This window comes from Bactrocera tryoni, chromosome 2 (genome assembly GCF_016617805.1).
Source record: "Bactrocera tryoni isolate S06 chromosome 2, CSIRO_BtryS06_freeze2, whole genome shotgun sequence".
Taxonomy (NCBI): Eukaryota; Metazoa; Arthropoda; class Insecta; order Diptera; family Tephritidae; genus Bactrocera; species Bactrocera tryoni.
Genome location: NC_052500.1, coordinates 40,566,473 through 40,593,083, shown reverse-complemented (window position 1 = coordinate 40,593,083; position 26,611 = coordinate 40,566,473). Strand labels below are relative to the sequence as shown.

Below are 26,611 nucleotides of genomic sequence, written 5' to 3'. Positions count from 1 at the left end.
TATTGAAAATATCTTCCAATATTTGCTTAATAGTGATAAAACCACACAAAAGTGCCTTCGTAGCATCAGCTCTGGCTGGCCACCTAGTGTTCGATAACCGTTTCAAAATCGGAATTTTTGAAGTAGAATGTTTAAGTTCGTTCGTAAGACGACGATAGGTAGCAGCGGAAAAAAATGTATAGAGGTTTTCAATGAAATCGAAAAAAAGTAATGCTTCTGTACAGCAGTCTGCAGTGCACTAAGCAATCAAATTTAATGAATGTGCAAGACAGGGAATGTATTCTGCATACTTATTTATTTCCTTAATTCGGGCTTGTAAGCCGATGTATTTCCCACTCATGTTGCTGGCATTATCGTAGCTTTGCCCACGAAAATCTTTGATATTAATGCCACTCTCACTTAAGAAATCTAGTAAACTTTGAGCGAGTTGTTCAGCAGTATGACCTTCCATGTCCAGGAACTTAACAAATCTTTCCACTGGTCCAGATGGCAGAACATAGCGTACTATCAGAGTCAGTTGGTCTACATGCGATATATCTGGAGTAGAATCCAATGAAACTGAGTAGTATTTGCACCTCTTAATTTCGAAAATAATTTGATCCAGTAAGCTTGATGCAATTAGATGAATAAATTCCTCACAAGTTGTTTTTGAAAAATATCAAAAATATATGCCCATTTCAATAAAAGTGTCAATTGGGCTATTAATTCTAATAAGCCTAAATAATTTCAATTGTGAGGTGATCCAACAATTTCGTCATTACCCCTAAACGCAAGACCTCGTTCTGCTAAAAACTTTATTACCGCAATGATTCGTTTTAAGAGTAGCCTCCAATATTTTTGCTCAGTCTCCATTTGGCTCACAAGTTGAGAATCAACACGCGTATTCTTTTTTTTGAGGTTTGATTCTTGATTCTTGAGAATTCTATTGTGTTTTAAAAAAGATAATTGAATGAATTGCACGCACAGCGCTAACTCGAAGCAATGTCAAGACAACTTTTCTCAGGAAAATTTTGCAGAGCTACTAACTTGCGTGTAGTGCAGTGCAAGAAGTACAACACACAACTTGTGGTGTGGTCAGAGTTCAATTTTAGAAATGTGGTAGGTACAATTTAAAATTATTGTTTTAGATTTGGATACCAACGTTCCTCGTGGTAGGTATTATACCTATACCTACCTATGGTAATTTAAAAATAATTTGAAATCGAAATATGCATACCTTCAGCACTTATTATATAGAAAAAATATTCAACGAAATTACATGTTGACGGACCACAAAATGTTTAATTTTTAATTGAATAACTTTTTGTTTATAATAGCCGTGTTTTATTTGACCATCATAAGCTAATAGCTAAACCATGGACAAATAAAACGCATTTAGCTTATTTCATATTTTCGCTTAAAAACTAAGTGTGTTGGCAATGCGGGCGGGAACAGTCAGTTGATATTCAATTTGTTTCAAAATGTCTGATGTGGAGGAAATGCTAGTTTGAATTCTTCAATTTGTAAACGGTATTATTATAAAAATTATTTATTTTGTTCATTTGATGATATTAATACAAAACAAATATAACAAATGTTCAGATTTGTCTTAATTTTGACTTAAACAAACCATAAAATTTTGTATTTTTGGTTTGTGTTTATGCGACTTCATGGCATCTCGCCCCTCCACGCAACATTCCTCACCTCACACAACATTCATCACACCACTCACATTCATCACACAACACAACATTTAGCACACAACACAACATTCAGCACACAACCTGCATCATCATACCACGCAACAAACCAACCACACTACACATACACCATACTCATCTTTTCACCACCCAACCGATCAAAAAGGATTAGTTAGATCGGGGTGGCCCCAATTCGTTTTACGCCGGTATTCAGAACGCTTCGCCTTTTTTCGACCACTAATCGTTTCAAAGTTCAAACAGCTGAAATTCCGTCATCGCGTATGAGTGTACGCAATAGAATCGTCAGTGGCCAATTTATTTAATTATAACATTTCTTTGTAAATTTATTATAACAAGTGAAATCGCCAAAGGAAAAGAAAAATATAAACCTGAAATTCCATTAAAAAAAGGAAATATCTTTTAACTCAAATAACATAAAAAGGATACATAATAAAAGGCAGCGTAAGTATACCCCATACCCAGTGGAACTAAGTGCACCGAACAAATGGTCCTTCGAGCCACTCAGAAAGGCACCTACAAAATATTAAATTTTATTATTTATTATTATATTTTAATATTATTTCTTTTTTTTAAATTCGTACGTACACTTTTGTCAGTGCCTTTTTTGAGTTTTCTGTGAATAACTTTAAAAGTTAATACATATTGGAGATATATATTATTTAGTTATTTTTTACACAATTATAAGATTCAAAACAAACCTGCATCATTACTTTTTTTATAAAATGTATTGGGACATTTAAATTTAAGAAAAAGGGGTCGTACGTAGAGTTTTGTCCGCCACTGTATGTATGATAAAAAACCACAAGCGTAAAATAAAAAAAAAATGAAAGAATAAAAATTAAATACAGAACGATACAATACATAAAGAAAAAACAAAAAAGTTAAAAGGTGCAAAAAAGTGAAGAAAATTATTATAACTATATATTAACAAATAGTATTAAACGGGCGCGTTATAACACAAAACAAAGGTCAATAACCTCAACTCTGCATAATAACGGGTTGTCAAAAAAGTCTATTAGGTATTTTTATTGATTTTTTTTTTATTTTATTGAAATTGAAATTAATTTTTGATGACTCATGCCCAGCTCTAGACCGATGCTACGGCTGCTACTATGCCGGTCTCTTTCGACCAATTCAGCGATTTTATCGCAATTTTCGACGACAGGCCTTCCGGAGCGTGGCGCATCTTCGACCACCTCTACACCAGAATGAAAACGTTGAAACCATGGTTGTGCGGTGGAAATGAAAACTGTATCGGGTCCATAAACTGCACAAATTTTATTATATAAAATATGCCGTATTTTCTCTTTATTTTGCTCCATGTTTGCGTCGCTATAACTCACGAACGACTTAAAAGAAACGACAATCAATCAAACACGTGTTAGCGCGTAAAATGAGCTTTCCAAAAAGGTATAGCATGACCCGATGCGAAACTACGCGCTTTCAACGCCAACTAGCGAAAATACCGCAAGACTTTTTTGACAACCTAGTATGTATGTATGTATGTATAAATGCCACCACTATGAAAGTTCAGTCGCGCGAATCCACTACATAGCAATCGTGTGCGGAATTAAATAAATTTTGCTAGAATATATTGTCTATACTGTAATATTGTGATCAAATTGAAAAAGTGAATTTTTGATTTATACTTCACGTGTTTTTCAAATCTGTAAATTTTGTTTCTGTAAGCTGGTAGTACCGTTAGTAACATCTATGCTAAATTTATTAAATTATTTATTAGTATTTGAGATACGCGTCGTTTTGCGAGGCTCTAAAAGTGAATTCTTCGATTTTTACTGTGTCTCAATTTATTGAACAAAGAAGTGCGATAATGCACCATCTCATACTGCATTGGTTATTCGTGATAATTTCGCCACATTTTCAACTAATATAATGCCACCGCAATCGCCTGATTAACCTTCGCGTAACCACTTCGAGAGCTGAACATATATCTTCTTCTTAATGGGCGTAGACACCGCTTACGCCATTAAAGCCGAGTTAACAACAGCGCGCCAGTCGCTTCTTCTTTTCGCTACGTGGCGCCAATTGGATATTCCAAGCGTAGCCAGGTTTTTCTCCACCTGGTCCTTCCAACGGAGTGGAGGCCTTCCTCTTCCTTTGCTTTCCCCGGCGGATACTGCGTCGAAAACTTTCAGAGCTGGAACGTTTTTGTCCATTCGGACAACATGACCTAACCAGCGTAGCCGCTGTCTTTTAATTCGCTGAACTATGTCAATGTCTATCTCATACAGCTCATCGTTCCATCGAATGCGATATTCACCGTGGCCAACGCGCAAAGGACCATAAATCTTTCGCAGAACTTTTCTCTCGAAAACTCGCAACGTCGACTCATCAGTTGTTGCCATCGTCCAAGCCTCTGCTCCATATAGCAGGACGGGTATTATGAGTGACTTATAGAGTTTGGTTTTTGTTCGTCGAGAGAGGACTTTGCTTCTCAATTGCCTACTCAGTCCGAAGTAGCACCTGTTGGCAAGAGTTATCCTGCGTTGGATTTCTAGGCTGACATTGTTGGTTGTTGTTGGTGCTTACGCTGGTTCCAAGATTGACGAAATTATCTACAACTTCAAAGTTATGACTGTCAACAGCCACGTGAGAGCCAAGCCGCGACGACTGTTTTCTTGATGACAGGAGATATTTCGTCTTGCCCTCGTTCACTGCCAGACCCATTTGCTTCCTTGTCCAGCCTGGAGAAAGCAGAACTAACGGCGCGGGTGTTGAGGCCGATTATATCAATATCATCAGCATACGCCAGCAGCTGTACACTCTTGTAAAAGATTGTATCTGTTTGATAAAGTTCTGAAGCTGGAATTATTTTCTCCGTTTGGTACCGAACGGACCGGCGAGGTCCTTCCCGATCCTGACGGAGCTTTTCGTGTTGCTCAACGTCAGTTTAAACCGCCGTATTAGTTTTGCGGGGATATCAAATTCAGACATCACGGCATAAAGGCAGCTCCTTTTCGTGCTGTCGAAAGCAGCCTTGAAATCGACGAAGAGATGGTGTGTGTAGATTCTGCTTTCACGGGTCTTTTCCAAGACTTGGCGTATGGTGAATATCTGGTCGGTTGTTGATTTGTCAGGTCTAAAGCCACACTGATAAGGTCCAATCAGTGTGTCGACGGTGGGCTCTAACCTTTCACACAATACGCTCGATAGAACCTTATATGCGATGTTGAGGAGGCTTCTCCCACGGTGGTTGGCGCAGATTGTGGGGTCTCCTTTTTTATGGATTGGCACATTTAAATTCCAATAGTTGGGCATGCTTTCGTTCGAGTTGCGGTCGATCGTAACGTTGCGGGGTAGGTAGTCTGTTTTCTCTCCGCTGCGACACGGCACTCCTCGTTGTACCAGCTTCTGCACATACCAATGGTTTTGGTTACAGCTGTACGTAAGGAGTTTGAAATACCGTCCCGCGGTTCCTTTATACCGAGTTGTTGACGAGAGCTCTCAGAGAGCAAGAGTGCAAGCTCAATAGCAAATCGTTCTGCTGTCTGTTGTGATTGCAGCTTCTCGACGTCGAACCTTCCTTGTGTTTGTTGACGTGCGTTTTTTGCTGCACAGAGGCGGGTGCAAATCTTGGCTGCAACAAGATAGTGGTCCGACTCGATGTTAGGACCTCGGAGCGTACGCACGTCTAGAACACTGGAGACGTGTCTTCCGTCTATCACAACATGATCGATCTGGTTGGTGACTTTTCGATCTGGAGACAGCCAGGTAGCTTGATGTATCTTCTTGTGCTGGAATCTAGTAGCACAGATAACCATATGTCGTCGTGGAGGCTGAATTTACCGACCATAGTGGCAAAGATACCTTCTTTGCCCACCCTGGCGTTAAAGTCGTCAAGCACGATTTTGACATCATGGCGGGGGAGCTCTCATAGGGGCGCTCCAAGCGCTCATAGAAGGTATCTTTGGTCACATCGTCCTTCTCTTCCGTCGAGACGTGGGCGCAAATCAGCGATATGTAGAAGAACGTCGCTTTGATGCGGATTGTGGCTAGACGTCCATTCACCGGAGTGAATGATAGTACTTGGCGACGGAGTCTCTCTCCCACCGCGAATCCAACACCAAACTTGCGCTCCTTTATATGGCCACTGTAGTAACTGCCACAAGGGCCTACTCTCCTCAGTCCTTGTCCCGTCCATCGCATTTCTTGGACGGCGGTGATGTCAGCCTTTATTTTCGCGAGGACATCAACCAGCTGGGCAGCGGCACCTTCCCAATTAAGAGTTCGGACATTCCAGGTGCATGCCCTTATATCGTAGTCCTTATTTCGTTTGCCATGGTCGCCATCCAAAGGGGGGTCTCTCATCCGAGGCTGGTTGCTACTTTTCATTGGGTGTGTTTTTTTACGTGGCGGGTCCCAAACCCAGCTCACAACCCTATGTAGGGGATGTTTCGCCTTCTCACTTTAGCTCGCCTTCAAATGGATGTTCTTAGGCTACCCAGAGGATACTTGATCAAAGACCGGAAGTTATGAGCTGCTTGAGTCATATGTAAAATAATCGTTTCTGGCCACTCCCAAGTGAATGCCGATCAGAGAACTTTCCTCACTTGCGTGAACTTCTACACATGACTCCATCCTATATATATTATATGTATATATATTGTAGCTTTTAACTATCCAAACAGCTTATCGGCTTAAGTAGTTCTTATAATTTTTCAATAACATGTTTTTTTACATTTTAAGCAAATAATGTAGTACAATTTAACATTTTTATACTCTCGCAACAAAGTTGCTAAGGAGACTATTATAGTTTTGTTCACATAACGGTTGTTTGTAAATCCTGAAACTAAAAGAGTCACATATAGGGTTATATATAGCAAAGTGATCAGGGTGACGAGTAGAGTTGAAATCCGGATGTCTGTCCGTCCGTCCGTCCGTGCAAGCTGTAACTTGAGTAAAAATTGAGATATCATGATGAAACTTGGTACACGTATTCCTTGGATCTATAAGAAGTTCGAAGATGGGCAAAATCGGCCAACTGCCACGCCCACAAAATGGCGAAAACCGAAAACCTATAAAGTGTCATAACTAAGCCATAAATAAAGATATTAAAGTGAAATTTGGCACAAAGGATCGCATTAGGGAGGGGCATATTTGGACGCAATTTTTTTGGAAAAGTGGGCGTGGCCCCGCCCTCTACTAAGTTTTTTGTACATAACTCGGAAACTACTATAGCTATGTCAACTAAACTCTATATAGTCGTTTCTTTCAGGCATTTCCATACACAGTTACAAAATGGAAGAAATCGGATAATAACCACGCCCACCTCTCATACAAAGTTTATGTTGAAACTCACTGAAAGTGCGTTAACCGACTAACAAAAACGTCAGAAATACTAAATTTTACGGAAGAAATGGCAAAAGGAAGCTGCACCCAGGCTTGTTTTAAAAATTGAAAATGGGCGTGGCCTCGTCCACCTATGGACCAAAAACCATATCTCAGGAACCACTAAACCGATTTCAATGAGATTCGGTATATAATATTTTCTTAACACCCCGATGACATGTACGAAATATGGGTAAAATCGGTTCACAACCACGCCTTCTTCCAATATAACGCTGTTTTGAATTCCATCTGACGCCTTCTCTGTATAATAATATATAGTACACATACATTAGGAACCAATGATGATAGCGGAATAAAAATTTACACAAATACGGTATTTGAAAAATATGTAAATGACGGATAATGAAATCTCGATTATCACTTTATCATGCGAGAGTATAAAATGTTCGGTGACACCCGAACTTAGCCCTTCTTTACTTGTTATATATGGTACTAAGGAAAGTATTGGTTGGATTCAACTCATTTTTGAAATACAGACATACCATTATAAGTAAAGGATTATCTCTTAATTTTAGATATTCATATATATCACACATTGACCTATATTTTCGATCAAAAGTCAACTATTGGTACCAGGGTCTAAATATTCGGTACCTATGGAGTTGAACAGTTTTTATTGCATTTAGACACTTGTTGGTACATACTGAAGACATTATTTTTATGAAGTTAAATCCTTTTATATTAATTGCTTCCGGATATGTGTACTAGAAACTGAACCAATCAAGTGGAATTTAAAATTGTCCTATATAAAAAGTAGGCATGGTTGTTGTCCAATTTCATGCTTAATGTGACATAAGGATGTCGGATGAATGCCACGTAACTAATTTTATCAAAATCGGTTGGTCGGGTCCGGAGATATGGGATTTCAACAAAAAGTGGGTGGTGCTTCGCCCTTCGTCCAATTTTCACAACAACTCCTTTAAGGCTCTCTCATATAACCTCGGTGGTAAAATTTAATGTTTCTAGCGTATTTAGTTATTATTTTGCCGTGTTTTTAGTAGTTTTTAACAGTATCGCTATATAAGAGTGACCTGGTTTATACTCCGATTTCATCCATTTTCACACTGTCGATAGAAATTTTTATAAAATTTTAACTCAGCAAATTTGGTTGTTGTAGCTTAAGTGGTTTAGGAAATATGTACGTGAAACTTTTTAAGCTTTCTTCTTTCACTTTTTCAAAATCTCTCTGTACCAAATTAGAGCGTTATATCTTAATTTGGTGCTTAGTTATGGCACTTTAAATGTTTTCGGTTAATTTTGATTTGTGGGCGTGGCAGTAATCGGATTATGTCCTTCTACGAACTCGAAATTTTTTTTCTACTAACTACATACCAAGTTTCATCAAGATATCTCAATTTTTACACAAATTACAGCTTGCATGGACGGACGGGCGGGCAGTCAACCGGATTTGATCATTTATATATGTATAACCCTATATCTATCTCGTTTAGTTTTAGGTGATACGAACAATCGTTAGGTGAACAAAATTATAGTACTCTGTAGCAACTGGTTGCGAGAGTATAAAAACATATAGAAACTGAAGTTACCACAAATGGTAAAATAAATAAAATCGTTTTTGGGTATGACCGGATATAACAAAAAGTTTATAAAAGATTACGCCAAAGCGGATCAAGTCTTAGCAAAATATTTGATAAAAAGGAGCTAAAATTAACATTCGTGCCCCCAATGTACAAATTCGTTCGAGAAATTGAAAGCACTTCTGACGAATCCGTCGGTACTCAAGTATCCGAATTTTAAAATAAAATTCTCCGTAACAACAGAAGAGCTGTTTGCCATAGTCTGGGCGGTCAACTATTTCAGACCATATATCTGAGACAATTCGACCTCATGACAGACCAAGTGGTTATATTGCAAAAATAAAGGAAAATATATAAATCCTAGATTGCAGAGGTGGCTCCTCAAATTAGGAGAACATCACATTAACATAAGATACGTCAAGGGAAAGGACAACACTGACTCTGGCTTTATGAGCAGAATAAATCCTAAAGCAGGTGAAATTAATATTCTACAAGAAAACGAGAATATGAGCACCAGGACAACAATGCCCTCTCAAGAAGAGGAATTGCACGACCATTTGGGTATCTTGGAAACTGCCCTTAACAGATACCCAACACAGATAATTCTTACTCATTCAAAAATTCAGGATTCCCAAATGAAAATCATAAAATTTTTATTAGCGAAAAATAACGGAAATTATGAAAGACTAAAAACTATATTTTCCTACAAGGATCTAAAGAAGTTAATACAAAAATATGTAAATAACAGTGAAATATGCAATAAGGCGAAATATACGTCCCAAGACCTATTAAGGAAAAGTACAAGCTTACCGAAACACCGATGGCTATTAACCAAATAATACATATGGATGTTTACACAAACAAAACACATAGTTTATCACTTTCATAGATAAATTTTCAAGATATGCAATAGCACTAACCTCAGAAGATACTGTTTCTATCTCACAATAGTAGAAAAAATTAGACTTTATCTCTCTCAGAGGTAAACTAACAAAAATTATAACAGACAATGAATTTAACTCAGTAAACAAAAAAGAACTCTTAAGATAGGAATCCATTGACGTTCATTTTACAAAACCAAATAACCGCACAGGAAACGCTGATGTAGAAAGACTACATAGTACCATTTCCGAAAAATTTAGAACACTAGAGGCTATGATATCACCACTATCAACTCAAGGAAGAGTTTTTATACTCTCGCAACAATGTTGCTAAGGAGAGTATTATAGTTTTGTTCACATATCGTTTGTTTGTAAGTCCTAAAACTAAAAGAGTCAGATATAGGGTTATATATACCAAAGTGATCAGGGTGACGAGTAGAGTCGAAATCCGGATGTCTGTCTGTCCGTCCGTCCGTCTGTCCGTCCGTGCAAGCTGTAACTTGAGTAAAAATTGAGATATCATGATGAAACTTGGTACACGTATTCCTTGGCTCCATAAGAAGGTTAAGTTCGAAGATGGGCAAAATCGGCCAACCGCCACGCCCACAAAATGGCGGAAACCGAAAACCTATAAAGTGTCATAACTAAGCCATAAATAAAGATATTAAAGTAAAATTTGGCACAAAGGATCACATTAGGGAGGGGCATATTTGGACGCAATTTTTTTGGAAAAGTGGGCGTGGCCCCGCCTCCTACTAAGTTTTTTGTACATATCACGGAAACTACTATAGCTATGTCAACCAAACTCTACAGAGTCGTTTTCTTCAGGCATTTCCATATACAGGTCAAAAATGGAAGAAATCGGATAATAACCACGCCCACCTCCCTTACAAAGTTTATGTTGAAACTCACTGAAAGTGCGTTAACCGACTAACAAAAAACGTCAGAAATACTACTTGTTTTAAAAATTGAAAATGGGCGTGGCCTCGTCCACCTATGGACCAAAAACCATTTCTCAGGAACTACTAAACCGATTTCAATGAGATTCGGTATATAATATTTTCTTAACACCCTGATGACATGTACGAAATATGGGTGAAATCGGTTCACAACCACGCCTTCTTCCAATATAACGCTGTTTTGAATTCCATCTGATGCCTTCTCTGTATAATAATATATACATATACATTAGGAACCAATGATGATAGCGGATGATAAAAATTTACACAAATACGGTATTTGAAAAATATGTAAATGACGGATAATGAAATCTCGATTATCACTTTATCATGCGAGAGTATAAAATGTTCGGTGTCGGGTGTCTTAGCCCTTCCTTACTTGTTAAAAGTATAGAATGGTATAACAACTCAGTCCACTCCACGATAAAAGCAACCCCTATAGATGTAATTGAAGGAAGAACAGATAATGCCAAACTTTACTTTATGATATTTTAATTGATTTGAGAAGTGTTTAACATTAAACTATAATTTTATTTTGGGTACATATTTTAACATTTAATTTACAGCATAAAATCAATACGGTGTTTGCTCATTTTACTAAATTTTTCTATTCTTTCTTTTGGTTACACACCAATGTCGTAGTTTATATTTAGGAGTGCTAAGCCGTGGAGCATCGTTGTTCCGAGCCAAGTCTTGATTCGGCGCAAAGCAGAAAAGGATCGTTCACTGCCAGCATTTATGGCTGGCAAAGTTCAGGGTACGTGAAGGAGAATATGAATCGATGGATATATATCCTTATTGCAAGTGCTGAGGGCTTCTGAAGGCAAAAAGTACTTGTGTTCTCGTAGTCATTTTAGTTTTCCATTGTTGTTGAGAAATCGCTACTTTTGCTTTGAGCTTAATTTTTTGCAGTTTCTGGGCAAGATTTTCACAAAATGTCTAACTAGGCATTCAATGAGACCAGTTAAATCCTTTTCTTCCAAATTTAAGTTAAATTTTGGTAACAGCAGGCTTAAATTGAAACTTTCAAGAACTTCATAGGAAATATATGCGGAAACCCCGTAAAAGTCTTCACATCCTTGAGATGGGTGATTGTTTCGATAACTCTGACGACCACATGTTCTGGGTTTTTTTCACTTCAACATCTAATTTTTCAGTCATGTGTGCAGCACAAAAAATTTCACTAAAGTGGTGACCAGCATTCTTTCTTCGTGTGTTCAGTTTTGCAACCAATGTTTTTATGACGTTTGATGCTTTCGCAAGGTCGATTGTTTCGTTCTGCAGAATTACACCAAGTGGCTGCGTAAGTGACAAAACATCACTGCGAGAGAAAGTTGAACAGTACTGTGACTAGATTCGACGCTTTTACTGCAGTCGTTCTTTTATTCATCCATTCGCTTATTTTGGTCAATACTAGAAAGATTTCTGGAAGAGTGACTGTGAATTGAAGAACGGATGTCTTTGTACCCACTTTGTCTCACAATGCTGAACATTTTTTTTGCGTAAGAATTGAGATAAAATAGTGTTATTTTTCGGTCTTGAAACTTGGAAAAATGTTGTAATTTCTCTGAATATTTCAGATATCTTTCCAATTAAAGCAATTTGAACGGATTTCGAATCGCTGCTGTTCAATTTATGGGAAAAACATGATATCATCTCAGCGTTTATAGCTTCTTTTTGTATTTCCTTCACGGCTCCGCGATCTCCCAACATAACATTACAACCTTCAGTACCTATTGCAATGCATTTCTATATATCCAGCCGCATATCTTTCATGTCTTTCAAAATCAACTGTCTAACGCAGCTCCAGTGAGTGAAATCTCCTCGTGGCTGTTTTCTTCAATATTTATATACTTCAATACTTAATTTTCCTAAAGAATGTTTGTACATATGTATGTACATTAGGGTGTGCCATTTTGAGGCAACCTTTTTTTCAACTGAAAAACAGGCTCAAAACTTTCGAAATGTGTAAAAAAAAAGTCACTCAAAAGATGAGCACTTAATTTTAATATTAAGAGGTGCCTCCTTCAAATTTTCTGTTTTCTATATAAATTACATGGAAAAAAAATCATTTTTTTTTGTGTTTGTTATTGTACGGAGGTTATTATATGTGCACGCGACGCCTGCCAGTAGGGATGGTAAACTCGATTCCGATTCAACTCGAAGATCGAGTTTTCTCGTTAAATAATCGAATTTTCGAATGTCAAGAGTTTAAAAAAGAAGTAAAACACACATTTTTTGAATGATTGTAACAACAGAATACAAAAACAAGAAAAAATGTTAACTTCGGCTACACCGAAGCTAATATACCCTTCACAGGTGCATTTCTTTTAGTAACTATGTGTCCGGTTTGTATGGCAGCTATATGCTATAGCTAACCGATCTGAACAATTTCTTCGGAGATTATGTTATTACCTTAAGTAGTAATCCATGTCAAATTTCCTGAAGATACCACGTCAAATGCAAAAGTTTTCCGTTAAAGCCTTCAATTCCGATAGTTCGGTTTGTATGGCAGCTATATGCCATAGTATACCGATCTGAACAATTTCTTCGGAGATTACATTGTTGCCTTAGAAAATAACCTGTGCCAACTTTTGGGAAGATACATCGTCAAATGTAAAAGTTTTCCATACATGAACTTGATTCCGATCGTTCAGTTTGTATGTTATAGTGGTCCGATATCGGCAGTTCCGACAAATGAGCAGCTTTTGAAATGAAAATGAGGTTTACAAAATTTCAAAACGATATCTTAAAAACTAAACGACTAGTTCGTATATATACAGACAGACAGACGGACAGACAGACGGATATGGCTAAATCGACTCAGCTCGACATACAGATCATTTATATATACACTTTATAGGGTCTCCGACGCTTCCTTCTGGGTGTTACAAACTTCGTGACAAACTTAATATATCCTGTTCAAGGTATAATAACTGCCAACTATTTAATAAATGTCAATAATTGCTCTATCAATGTAGGCAATCAAACTTTCTATAATAAAGAACTTACATATATTCAAACAAAGTATCGCTAGCTTTAATGACATACAAATAACCGAAAATGAAAATGAAAAACTAATATTTGAATACATTGTATTAAGTAAAATAAAAAATGTACGGCATTAATATGTAGATGCAATAAGCTATGTAAAAAACGCATTATATATGTATACGGCTTCTCATTAACTTTAATTTTCATCACCAATGTATCAACAATTGTATTAAAATCAGGAGAGTTCTCAATCAAAGTTACTTACAGTTACTTCGCCGTCGTTGCAAATCAAATCTCTGCCGACGTCAACGTCACCAACAAAACCCAATATACAAATTAACTGGTCTGCATAAACTCAACCAAAGCATGTTTAAACTCATGCCAAGTATTTTAAAATTTATTATTATAATTTATAAATTTGAACACTAAAGTGACAAGTTGTTTTTCAATACCATTTCTCGCGCGGAAGTCGAGTACCGAATGACCGCAGCGGCTACTGAACAAAATTTGAGAACCTCACAAGCACGTGCGCGAGAATTAATTATCGAGGGATCGCAGCGGCATGCTGAACAAAACTTCAGAACCTCCCAAGTACGCGCTGGAGAGTCGAGTACGGATTGTGTGCAGCGGCTTGAAGAGCAAAATCTAAGAAATATACAAGCCCTAGGGCCTCTGAGTGTTACCAATGCCTCATGATCAGAAGTAAAGATAACAGATGTCAACGACTAGATGTCCTAATCAATTTTTAGCTAATGGTGGCAGATTGGCTTTCAGATACGATCCACAGATAGATAATGCTCAACAGCCTTCCGTCCAAATCGGAGCTATGAATAGGATCTGCCGTTCTGCCGAAAAATAGGCCGATGCACCGAATGGTTTGTGCTGTGTTTCTGGAAAAGTCAACAATCACACACATTATGTACATTTTTAAAAAAACTTACGTAGGTACAATAACCTTTTTCAAATGACGTCGTTTGGCGCGAAAGAAATAAGAGAGGGTAATTTAAAGTTAATTATTCACTCCGACCGCCCACCACAAACAGCATACCCGGGTAGATATAATGCTCCAGCTATAAACGAGATAGCCGTCTTCTTGATTGACGAAGAAAAAGCCCAAAGAGATATAGTGCTGCATGGTAGAGACGACCAACTTAAAAGGGTATCTCAGTTACACCGATCATATGATCCTAAACAGTATCCCTTAATGTTTGTAAGAGACGGTTATCATTTTACCATTCCTAAGCAAGGTACAGCGCGTAACAAAATAGTGACGTACATGCAATTTTATGCATTTAAGTTGATGGTTAGAACTAATTGTTTCAATCCATTACATTTCTACAGAGATTTATTTAGTCAATATATTGTCGATATGATGGCAAAAATGATTTCAGAAAGATTGAATTACATACTTTTCATTACATAAATCAACATTTATTTGATGCGTCAGGTGACACTAACGATTCTTACAGTTGCTTCGTAAGGAATTGCTGCAGCTCTTCTAAAGGATAGAAAAACTGCTCATTCAACTTTTAAACTTCCTCTACCCGAAAATCTTGAACAGCAATCAATATGTTCTATTTACAAAAATGGGCCTGTTGGTAAACTATTACAAGACGCCTCAATGATTATGTGGGATGAATGTACCATGAGCCAGAAAACACATAAAGAGGCCGTGGGCATTAAAAGACCTTAGAAACTTCTCAGCTCTCATGGGCGGGATAACTTTTGTATTTGCTGAATATTTCCGACAGACTCTTTCTGTAATTAACAGAGGTACGCGAGCACATATCATCAAAGCTTGCTTAATATCGTCGCCCTTATGGACTTCGATTGAAAATATAAAATTACGGACGAATATGAGAGCTCATCTTCATGGAATCACTGAAGGTGATTTTCCACAGCAACTGCTTAAACTTGGGGAAGTAATTTTCAAACTCCAAATTTAAGCAGTAATTGTTAAATTCTTCTGGATAATGCCCAAATAGTCCATAGTTTAGAAATTTTAATAGCTGCAGTTTAACTGACATTGAGAAATTGCACAAGAAAGAATTTCATTGGCTGTGTTTTAGGGCAATAGTTTCACCCAGGAATGATAGTGTCAACGAAATAAATAGAGGTCTTGAAAATCTATTTATATTGGTTCCACAAAATCAATTAACATCAAATATCGTTTACAGGGAAGCTCTAAATCATTAAATTATTTTCAGGAGCAGAGAAAATAAAATATGTATATAGCAAAGGCAGTTTTACAAAAATTAAATAATAATAATATTAATAAACAAAAAATATACTTCCATCTTCAAATGACCTTCGTTTTACTCATATTTAGTGACCCCACGCAAAACCGAGAAAGTATCTGTGGGAGAGTGTGTAAAAAATTATAACCAGGGCAACCCAAAAATTGCACTAAAAACTTCATTTCATAAAATTGCTCCAAAAATTGCGTTTTTTGCACTTAAAATTGCACTTTAAAAAAACCTTACAAAATTGTTTTCTGTAAATTTTATTTTTATAATATGTATATAAAAGAGACAAAAAACTTAAAAGAGTACGTATTCATAGTACCAAAGGTTTCTCTTGTTGTAAAAAAGAAAAATAAACTTAAAAAAGTACTTATTCATAGTACCACAGATTTTTCTTATTCTTAATACTAAAAAAGAAAAATAAACTTAAAAAAGTACTTATTTATAGCACCACAGATTTTTCGTGTGAATTTAAAAATGAAATAGAAATATTTTAATTTTTTGGCTTATTGTTTGAATAAATCACAAGCATTTGCATTAAATTACTTAATAAAAAACTTTGCCGATTGTCGCGAAAAATAGATTTATACATCGCAAACGATCTTTCTACTTCAACTGAAGTCAGGGGTGCGAATCTAAAAGCGCAAATTTCTGCAATTTCGTAATTTAACGTAGCACCAATCTTCTCTCCAGAAATTTTATTCGATATTTCTTTTATTATTGGAAAACCTTTGTTTTTTGTTAAAATCGATATTAAATTTTCGTACTATAATATCGTTATCACCTTGTTGAAGTAATTCTTTGGCATCCAATATTACTCTAAGTTGAGTATGCAAGCCAAGTACCCCATCGAGTGATAATAGGCTGTGGAGGCAATTCGAGCTCTGGCTCAGTGGCTTTGAAAATATGTACTCTTTTTGGCGCTTAAACAAAATTTTTTTTTACGCTAGAGATTAATTGGTCGACTTTTGGACTGCTCTCGCGAATCTTTTCGCATACTCTGTGGAGGCCATGAATGAGACATGTTAAATGCGTCATCTTTGGATAGAAAATCTTCAAAGCAGTCGCGGCTTTCACCATATACGGCGCATCGTCTGTGAGAAATAAAAGAATACGAGTTTTGTCAAATTTTGGGTCGAACAATTTAATTGCATCGTCAAAACATCTAGCAATAGCAGCGTGATCGGGTTTCTCTAACTCTGCTACATGCACCAAAAAATGTTTTTTGTCCTCTTCGGTATCCGTATCCAATATGCTACAGACGACGTTAGCAATGTATCTCCCAGACGAGTCGGTTGTCTCGTCAATCGATATCCACAAATATTTGTTTTTTATTTGCATTCTTATGGTTTCAAGAGTTTCGTTGTAAATTTCACCAACTATTCTACGCATGGAGGTTTCAGAAGGAATAGTTAAATCTACATATTTTCCAAAAAAAATTTGTAGGTTTTCATTCCTTAATTTATAAAGTGGAATGTCGGATGCAACTAATGCTTTGCATAAATCTTGCGCGAACTGATTTTGATTGGAACTTGTGGCTTGAGTTAATAATGGCTGCGTACTTGTTGATGATTTTTTTTCCGCTTCACTATGTGCCAAACTTGCAACATGCGATTGCAAAGAGTATAATCTTTCTGACGACAAAGACTTGTTTCAAGCTTTGCAAAACAATACGACGCCATCAGTTTTAAAAATAGGATATTTCGCGACATAAGAAGCTAATTTGTCCGTTTTTCGCTGTTTTGCTTTCGGCATTATCTAAATTATAGAATAAAATAAATAAATCACTTTGTTTAATTGAAATTGAATAAATTTACCTCACTCGATTCTGCAACTAAAAATTTGCTACATATGTACATGCCCGGCCACGCTATATAACTTTATGTTAGATATGGTAAACTTCAAAACATCTGTTCACAGAGATATGACATATGATAATTTGTGTATCTATAATTTTTCAAATGTAATCGAAATTATGAAAATGGCTACTTGAAATTGCATTTTTGCATAAAATTCCATTTATTGTTCAAATTGCTTCATAAAATTGTTTTTATTTGCAAAATTGACACTGAAAAGTCATTTTTGCAAAATATTGCATTTATTGCTAAAATTGCAAACAATTGCAACAACAAGTTTAGTTTAAATTAAAGAGAAATTTACAAAACGTATTTCTAATTAACCGGCATTAGAATTGCGATCACGACAAACAACTTGCAAATGCAATTTTTGGGTTGCCCTAATTATAACTTTTGAAATGATTGTTTAATACCCGTGCGAAGCCGGGGCGCAACCAGGAAAGCATTTAAAAGTATAGTTATTACAAAATTGCAGAACTACAAAATACTCTGAGACTATTGGCTAATTTGAAAAATCGCTGGGCTTGAGGAGTTTCAGTCGTCTTTGTGGTCTCTAGAAGTTAACAAGGCTACTTCTTCATCACAATGGTGTAGCAATCTTGTACTATGAGATACTGTAATTTTTGATATTTCTGCGTTAACCGAAATTATGACTAGATCACGCTCTGTATCAGCACATCTACAATACCAGGGCGCTTTGACAATTAGTCTTAGTTTCGAAATTTTTGGTTGACTTTCTTATTATTTGCGTTAGTACATTCCCAGAGTTGAGCACCATATCGATCGGAGTATTTGTTTGTAGATAAGTAACTTTTTTCGATGGATAACACTAATTTGTTACCAATTAACCAATTTATATTTTTCAGTCACATGTCCAGCTCCTTCCATTTTTTACGTGAACTTCTCACCATAGCTTAGAGTCAAGGTCATTCCTAAGTATTTAGCGGAGTTAAAGTACGATATTCGTGCAACGTCTATGAAAATTGGTAAGTGCTGATCTTTTGTTTGTGAAAACAATCTGTACATAAAGGACTAACAAGCAACTTGAATATGATTTAAATAAAATAGTGATAAAATGATGTAATGTGATAATGTATATGTACAAATTAATGATAGCTGAATTTATGTGAAATTAAAGTTAAAACTAATAAAATATATGCTATTAAGAGCGGTTCATTGTTTCCTCCTGTTTTGTCTGATTTTTATACCATCTATGACGTCATTTCCATCAAAAGGGAATCAAAAAAGGAACGAAGCGATATTTTCATAATCTCAAATTTTTGAGTTAGAAGTGTGTTTACCAACAGGTTTTACATTTTTATACTATTACATCATATTGCTCCAGATTACAATAGTTTTGTTTATCTAAATTTAATCGAGATAGATGTACGGTTATGTAGTTGAAATCTGGTTGTCTGTCTATCCGTCCGTTTGTTTACCCGTGTCAGTAGGTAACTTGAGTAAAAATTCAGCTATATTTTGTACACATAGATTGTAGTTGTCATGCCCTAAACTCCACAATAAGATAAAAAGTTCTAATTTGGTATAACGAATCGCATTAATGTAGAGAAGCTCTATGCTAAAACACCATAATAGGTTTATTGAATATATCAATCTCAACTTAATTCCGATAGCAAAGATATCCCGATGTCACAGCGTGAAAATGGGGAATATACTTCCCATATAACATAGCTTTCTATTCCATCAGATTTCTTCACTTTTCATTACACAAATCAAGAGTAATGAATATATCGGGATAAAAATTAGCAAACATAGTGTGCTTATGGTGTGCCATTTTAAGTCTAACTATTGTAAAAATCGGACCACAACAGTTCAAATTGGCAGATATCGAAGATGTGGACCCCAGCAGATAATTGAAAACTAGAAAGAATCCTTTCCTGATAACAGTATGTCTGTGTATCAAAAATGGGTTGAAACAGGTTAATACTTAGATACTACCCATAGCCTTAATAAATCGGCCAATAAGTGAGTTAACAAAATGTATATTATTGGATATTCTATAGTTTAATGACAAAAGTGAAATTACTCTGTGAATTACCTCAACTCCTATATTATTCTAACAAACCATATGTCGGTCAGTGTGTGAGTCATTTATGCAAATATATAAATACTTGAAAATGCCTTTTCGCATATACCTGAGCAATGCCAACGGTTAATGCAACAAGCTCACACTTTTTTTTGCCCCATTATACTCTTTATAGTGATTTCCGACTTTCCAGCTGATTTAAACCGTTTAGGTTGGTAAAAATGTGTGATTGTTTAAGTGGACAAGTTTGTTCTTATATGTATGTAATTATGTGGCTTAGCGCTGTATAGTATATGTAAGGAGTTGGTATAGAACTTGGTCCCTCATATCTCTAATATAATTAATTATAATCCTCTGGTTGACTTTTTCCACATTAACTCAACATATTAAACTTAACCTCCTCGGTTGAGTTTGTATCATTTATAAATTGACTTATGAAGATAATTTTAATATGATTTTCGCTGACCGAAAGTAAATGAAATTGAGAGTTAAGTAAAAGTCAAACTGAAAGTATGATACTCGTATTTCATCGGATTTGATCCCTGCGAGTTAAAATGAAATGTTTGCTTGCACCCGAACTTAGCTCTTCCTTATCTATTGTAGGTACATATTTTTACTTCTACTCGTAAATAACTAAATGCAATTGAAATTATTTTATCATATAGATTGAAGTGATGGCGCATAACTTCAACTATACATATGTATGTGTATGTGTGTACATATACCTATAAAACTGTATCTACTCTTATCATATAAGCATGAGAGTAATTTTTATTGAAACATTATAAATCAACAATTCCCAAACGTATACATGCAAAATTAATCTGAACTGAGTGAAGCGTAGAGTTGAAAAACAATAAACTAATAGTCTGACACATATAGTGCTTTGTGTGACCGCCCAATACATACATACATACGAATGTATGGGAAATAATCGTGGGGCTTGTAATCTTTCGACATAATAAAACAATTGGTTAAGATAACTTTTAAATATGATCATAAGATTTAACAAACATTTCAGTCCATTCTTCAAACTTTGGTTGTCAACACTGCAAAGCAAACAAGTGATCCGAAAGTGTATAGAAGACTCTGAACACTTATTTATTCATTACCTTTGTTTTTTTAAATACTTATAAATGGAAAATTAAGATCCAAACTTTGGTAGGATATGTATCAGCTCTCTCTCTAAATGTAATGCTATTATTACGAAACTAAGATTTGGAGTCAGTCAGTCCGTACCATTGAGAAGACGTAAATATCGTGTTTTCTTCCATGAAATAATACTTAATCTGGTGATTCAGTAAGAGAGAATTGAGTTGGGAGTAGGTTAGAATTAGTGGATTAAAGTTCCGTGTCAACCTTTCGCTGCTTCCCCTACTAAAAAAAGTAATCCGATGGGAATTTCAACACAGGTTACTTCCGTTAATGGAATATAAGAGGATATATTTTAGTTAAAAAAGCTAGCGTTAAGCTTGATAGGATATAAGCCATTAAGGAAGTCTAACAAAAACAAGTAAGGAAGGGCTAATTTTGAAATATTTTCAGGTGTTGCAAAATTTTATTTATATTAAACAAGTAAGGAAGGGATAAGTTCGAGTGTAACTGAACATTTTATACTCTTGAAAAGTGCAAAAGGCGGAAAAATACCTTCAGCTCTTTGCAAAATTTTACAGCAAACATGTAAGAAAGGGCTAAGTTCGGGTGCAACCGAACATTTTATACCCTTGCAACTTGCTAGAATCAAAGTCAGGGAAATACCTTACGATGTAAAACGTCAACCAGAGGATCGGAATCTAAGCAATTTTATTTTTATCTACACCTATATAACTTATACACTGACCTACGTATATATTCGGCACTAGAGTTGTTAGGAAAACCAAAATCATAGTAGTTATTATACAAAATCCGCCGGATGTTCAAAAATCCTGGTAATGGTCATATAAGGGCTAGGTGATATACTATTATGAGTCAAATACGTTCTGAAATTTTCATTGAGATAACACAAATATTGGCCGATATATCAGCATAAAGTCACCAGGAAGTTCGAAAATCTTTGTATACGTAAGATATATGGGGGCTTAGGGAAGTATTGACCCGATGCCACCCATTTTGGATACACAGAATTACTGCTGCAGGAAAAGGATTTTGTCTGAATTTCTATTGCATATCTCACACATTTACCGATATTTTCGACCAAAAGTCAACTATGGATAGGTACAGTTTTGGTTGGATTTGAGCAATTTTTTGTCATAAAGTGGCATACACTAAAGACATTATGCGTGCAAAGTTTAATCCCATTATATTAATTGCTTCTTGATTTCTTCAATTCAATTAAAATTTAAAAATGTGTTATATGAAAAATAGGCGTGGTTATTGCCCGATTTCACTCTTTTCCACAGCGTGATATAAGAAAATGAAAGGAAGTGAAGGAAAGTCAGTCGAGTCCCGAGATATGGGATTTCACCACAAAGTCGGCGATGCCACGCTTGTTGTTCTATTTTTACACCGGCTCCCATAAGGCCTTTTCATATAATTTTGGGGGTAAAATTTAATGTCGCTGGCGTAATAAGTTATTGATTTATTGCGCTTTTAGTAGTTTTGAACAGGACCATTATTTGGGGAGTGAGTGGGGTTATCTTCTGATTTCATCCATTTTCTTACAATATTCCAGCTTAGAAATTTTGGTTGTTGTAGTTATGGTAGTTTATAGGTTTTCGGTTGATGGTGATTTGTGAGCGTGGCAGTTGTTTTTTTGTACTAAGGAACATGCTTACCAAGTTTCATCAAGATACCTCAATTTTTCCTCAAGTTACAACTTGCACGAATGGACGGACGGACAGGCAGACAGTCACCCGGATTTCAACTTTTCTCGTCACCCTGATCATTTATATATACATAACCCTATATCTATCTCGCTTACTTTTAGATGATACGTACAACCGTTAGGTGAACAAAACTACAGATAATACTCTGTAAAAACATGTTGCCAAAGAACTCAACCTTCATTATTCGACGAAATCGCGAAGGGAATCTTATTAACTTAAATTGAAGATCATTGCCTCACTTACCTTTATTTCCATATTTTACTTCACGTCGGCTAAAATTATGTGATATAAACTCAACCGAAAAGAATAAATTTAATATAATGAGTTGATGTGCAAAAATAAAGTTTAAATTATGGTATAGTCGAGAACAAATTCATTCGTATTCAGCGGTAAACCATATATTTTTTAAGAAAACGTGTTCATTTACTTTTATTAAAATATAAAGTTTAAAGTCAGATGGAAAGTAGAAAATCACCATATAGGTGATATTGGGGCCAGAAAATGGGAAGCAAAATGGTATATATTGGGTTGATGTGGAAAATGTAAACCAAAGATTATTTGTATAGGACATAAAAATAAATGACATAATTCTTCAGAAAATGTGTACAATTAATTTCATTAGAATATCACACTTTCAGACTAATATCTACAGGTGAAAGTCAGGTGGAAAATCGAAAATCACTGATATATTGGGACTGGAATGATTGTATTAACCTTTGCCATTAAAAAGGTACAAGAAAGAATATGTTTGTATGCAAATTTTGAGAAGCTAATTCTCACCCTGGTCAACATTTTGGCACAGAGTCTGCTGAAATAATTAAAATCATTAGGGGTAGTATATGGTGGCTGAAGTGATTCATTGTCCGATTTTACACATTTTAATTTCACTATATTATATTAAGTGTTATATATTCACTAAATGTTCCTTAGATTTTTTTCATATTTACCGATATATAGTGTATAAAGAATGCTTCAAAAGCTTTATAATTTTTATAAGGGAGGTAGGGCAAGTTTCAATCTCTCTGAATTTCATTAAAACAACTCACTTTGATCGATATTTACTATATAAAGTAAACTGTACAGAAAGTACAAAAAGGCTAAGGAAGTATTGAAACGATTCTACCCAATTTAGACAGAGGCTTACTGTTATCAGGAAAATATTATCTCTGAATTTCCATAACCTGTTTCTCCATGGGCAATAGGTTCACATATTCGGTATCGGGGGCTTGAATTGTTATAATCCGATTCTGACAATCTTTAGCTATGAGGCGGTAAACTTTAAAAGCACTATTTAAACAAAGTTTTACAAGGATATTCATTGCGGCTTGATTTGTGTTCTGGAAAGTGAAAAAATTAGATAGAATTTATAGTTGTGTTCGTTCATCTGCGCACAGTAATATGTGAGTGTCAGGTAAATATAACGAATTTGGTTGAAATTTGTCGAGTAAGCCTTTAAGTATGGAATTTCACCTAATAGTGGGCGCGCATTGTTAATTGTTTTTACTAGAGTGAGTTGTCGGACTTTTAGTAGTTTTCAGCATTACCGTTATATGGAGGTGAGGTTATCATACGATTTCACACATTTGTCCACTGCAAGAAAAGGTGCAAAAAGCATTTGTCCTCAGCAAATTTGATTATTTTATATATATTAAAGGTGGGACCACGCCGACTATAATAACTTTCAAAACAGAAGATTTTCTTCACTAATGCTATTGGCTGCACCAAATAACAGTTTTGAACATACCATACATCATTATGGAGTTCAGTTATCTCTCTTTGTAGGTTTTAGTTTAACGGCGTTTTGTGAGAATGGCAAATTAACATAGATATGTAAAGTTTCTACAAATTTTTAACAACGTATCTTAATTTTACTCAATCTATAATCTTCACCGACGTTCAGACAGTAACTCAGAATTCAATTTGTCCCGCCATCCTAATCACTTATTTTCGAGAATATTACCCTATATCTATCCCGATTAGCTGCAATTGTTAAAACAATTGTTAAGTAAACAAAACTATTATACTCCGTAGCAATATGTTGCGAGAGTTTAAAAATATTTTATTTAAATGCGTTACAAAATTTTGCGTTTGATTATATATTTTCCTTACTTTCCTGATTAGATACTTTCCTTACCTAGCATCCCACACATATAATACTATACATTTTTGTTTACAAATGTGAATACAAATTTTTAAAATTTAATACGCCGATATAATAAAATAGCATAACAACTTCTTCTTCTTCTTTACTGGCGTAGACACCGCTACGTGGTTATAGCCGAGTCAACAACAGCGCGCCAGCCGTTTCTTCTTTTCGGAATTTGGATTTTGACGCCAAGTGCAGCCAACTAGTACTATAAAATTAATCACTAAACAGTAGAATTGTCATTTGCTTCTAGTCTTATTTATAACAAATGATGTTAAGTAGTGAAAGTACACCGTCCATTGCTAAACAAAAAACACAGCAAAGCAATAACACCGCTAATTTAAGTCCGAAGAAAAATATCAAAAGTTTGCATGAATTATTTTTGGAAATACTGGACGCAGTGCTATCATGCGTCATAGTGGCACCTTGCGTAATCGCCTATTGGCGAGGAACTTGGGAGCTGATGGGTGTTTTATTATTTCCACGAAGCATGCCGCTATCTGCGCTCATGTCCTTTTTGATTGGTCTTTCGGGTCACTTCATCTTTACAATCACGCAATCTTGTTTTCGAAGATACATCAATCCTGATAAGCGCCGCCTTACCTATTACGTAATTTCGCGAAGCTATACAGCTTTATTTGGCATCGTATGTGTGAATATGTGGCGCGGTTCGTGGATCTTATGCGATTGGCTCACCAGTGCGGACTCCTTAATAATTATTGCCGCAGTAACGCTGGTGTCTTTGGTGTTTTTAATTGCAACACGGACTGTTCGAAACCTGAGCGCCGCACCTTATGCCATTACAATGGACCATAAAAGTGATTATTTCGACGTTGACACTATGTTTCAAATACCGGTAAGTTCAGTCATACATAATCTTTATAAGAAATTTGTATTTACATATGTATGCATTACCAAGAAGGAAAGAGCAAATTTTGCAAATTTGAAGGATTGAAGGCGGAAAAGTACTTTCAGTTGTTGTAAACTAGTCATATATAGTAAATTCAGCCAGATGTTCGAAAATTCTGATATTAGTTATAGGGGTAAGCCAAGTTTTCGCTCAAATTTATCTATTTTAGGCACAAAGATTTATAACAGTGTAATAAATAAAACGCGCTCTTTTATTGTCTTTGGGACTTTTTATATTAAGTATATGGGTGCTAAGGGAAGTATTGGTCCGATTCAATCCATTTTTGACACACAGACAAACCATTATAAGATAAGAATTATCCCTGAATTTCAATTATATACCTCAGATATTAACCGATATTTTCTAAGAAATGTCAACTATAGGTACCGGTGTCCAAATATTCGGTACATAGGTGCGTGAACAGTTTTTGTTGCATTTGCACAATTTTTGGTCATAAGGAGGCATACACTAAGGGCATCATTCGTACAAAGTTTAATCCCGTTATATTAAATGCTACTGGAAACTGAACGAATCAAATGGAATTTAAAATTGTGCTATAGGTAGGTATATGGCTAAAAGTAGGCGTGGTTATTGTTCAATTTCGCTCTTTTTCACAGTGTGATATAAGAATACCACATACCAAATTTTGTCGAAATCGGTTGGTCGGGTCCCGAGATATGGGATTGCACCAAAAAGTGGGCGGTCCCTCGCCCATAGTCCAATTTTCACAACAGCTATATAAGGCTTCCTCATACCATCTCGATCTTAAAATTTAATGTCTCTGGCATATTTAGTTATTGATTTATCGCGCTTTTACTAGTTTTTAACAATACCGTTATATGGGGAGTGGGCGGGGTTATCCTCCGATTTCATTCATTTTCACACTGTCGGTAGACGTTTTTATAAGATTTATACTGAGCAAATTTGGTTGTTGTAGTTTGAGTGGTTTAGGAGATATGTACATTAAACTTGTTAGAGGGCAGGGCCACGCCCACTTTGTAAGAAAATGTTGCCCACAGGTGCCCCTTGCTATTGGAATCCTCTGTACCAAATATCAGTTTTATATTTTAATTAAATGCTTAGTTATGGTACTTAATGTGTTTTTAGGTAATGGCGATTTGTGGGCGTGGCAGTGGTCCGAA

The 26,611-nt window shown here is 35.8% G+C and overlaps 1 protein-coding gene across 1 annotated transcript in view; it reads left to right on the top strand.

Annotated features, from left to right (window-relative positions):
• The first annotated feature begins 2,085 nt into the window (after positions 1 to 2,085).
• LOC120768074 overlaps positions 2,086 to 26,611 on the top strand; it is a 129,755-nt gene continuing 105,229 nt past the window's right edge. The window contains exons 1-3 of the mRNA XM_040094603.1: positions 2,086 to 2,141; positions 18,408 to 18,527; positions 24,672 to 25,415. Of these exons, the coding sequence (XP_039950537.1) occupies positions 24,828 to 25,415 (588 nt within the window). The 5' untranslated portion in view covers positions 2,086 to 2,141; positions 18,408 to 18,527; positions 24,672 to 24,827. The remainder of the gene's footprint in view (positions 2,142 to 18,407; positions 18,528 to 24,671; positions 25,416 to 26,611) is intronic.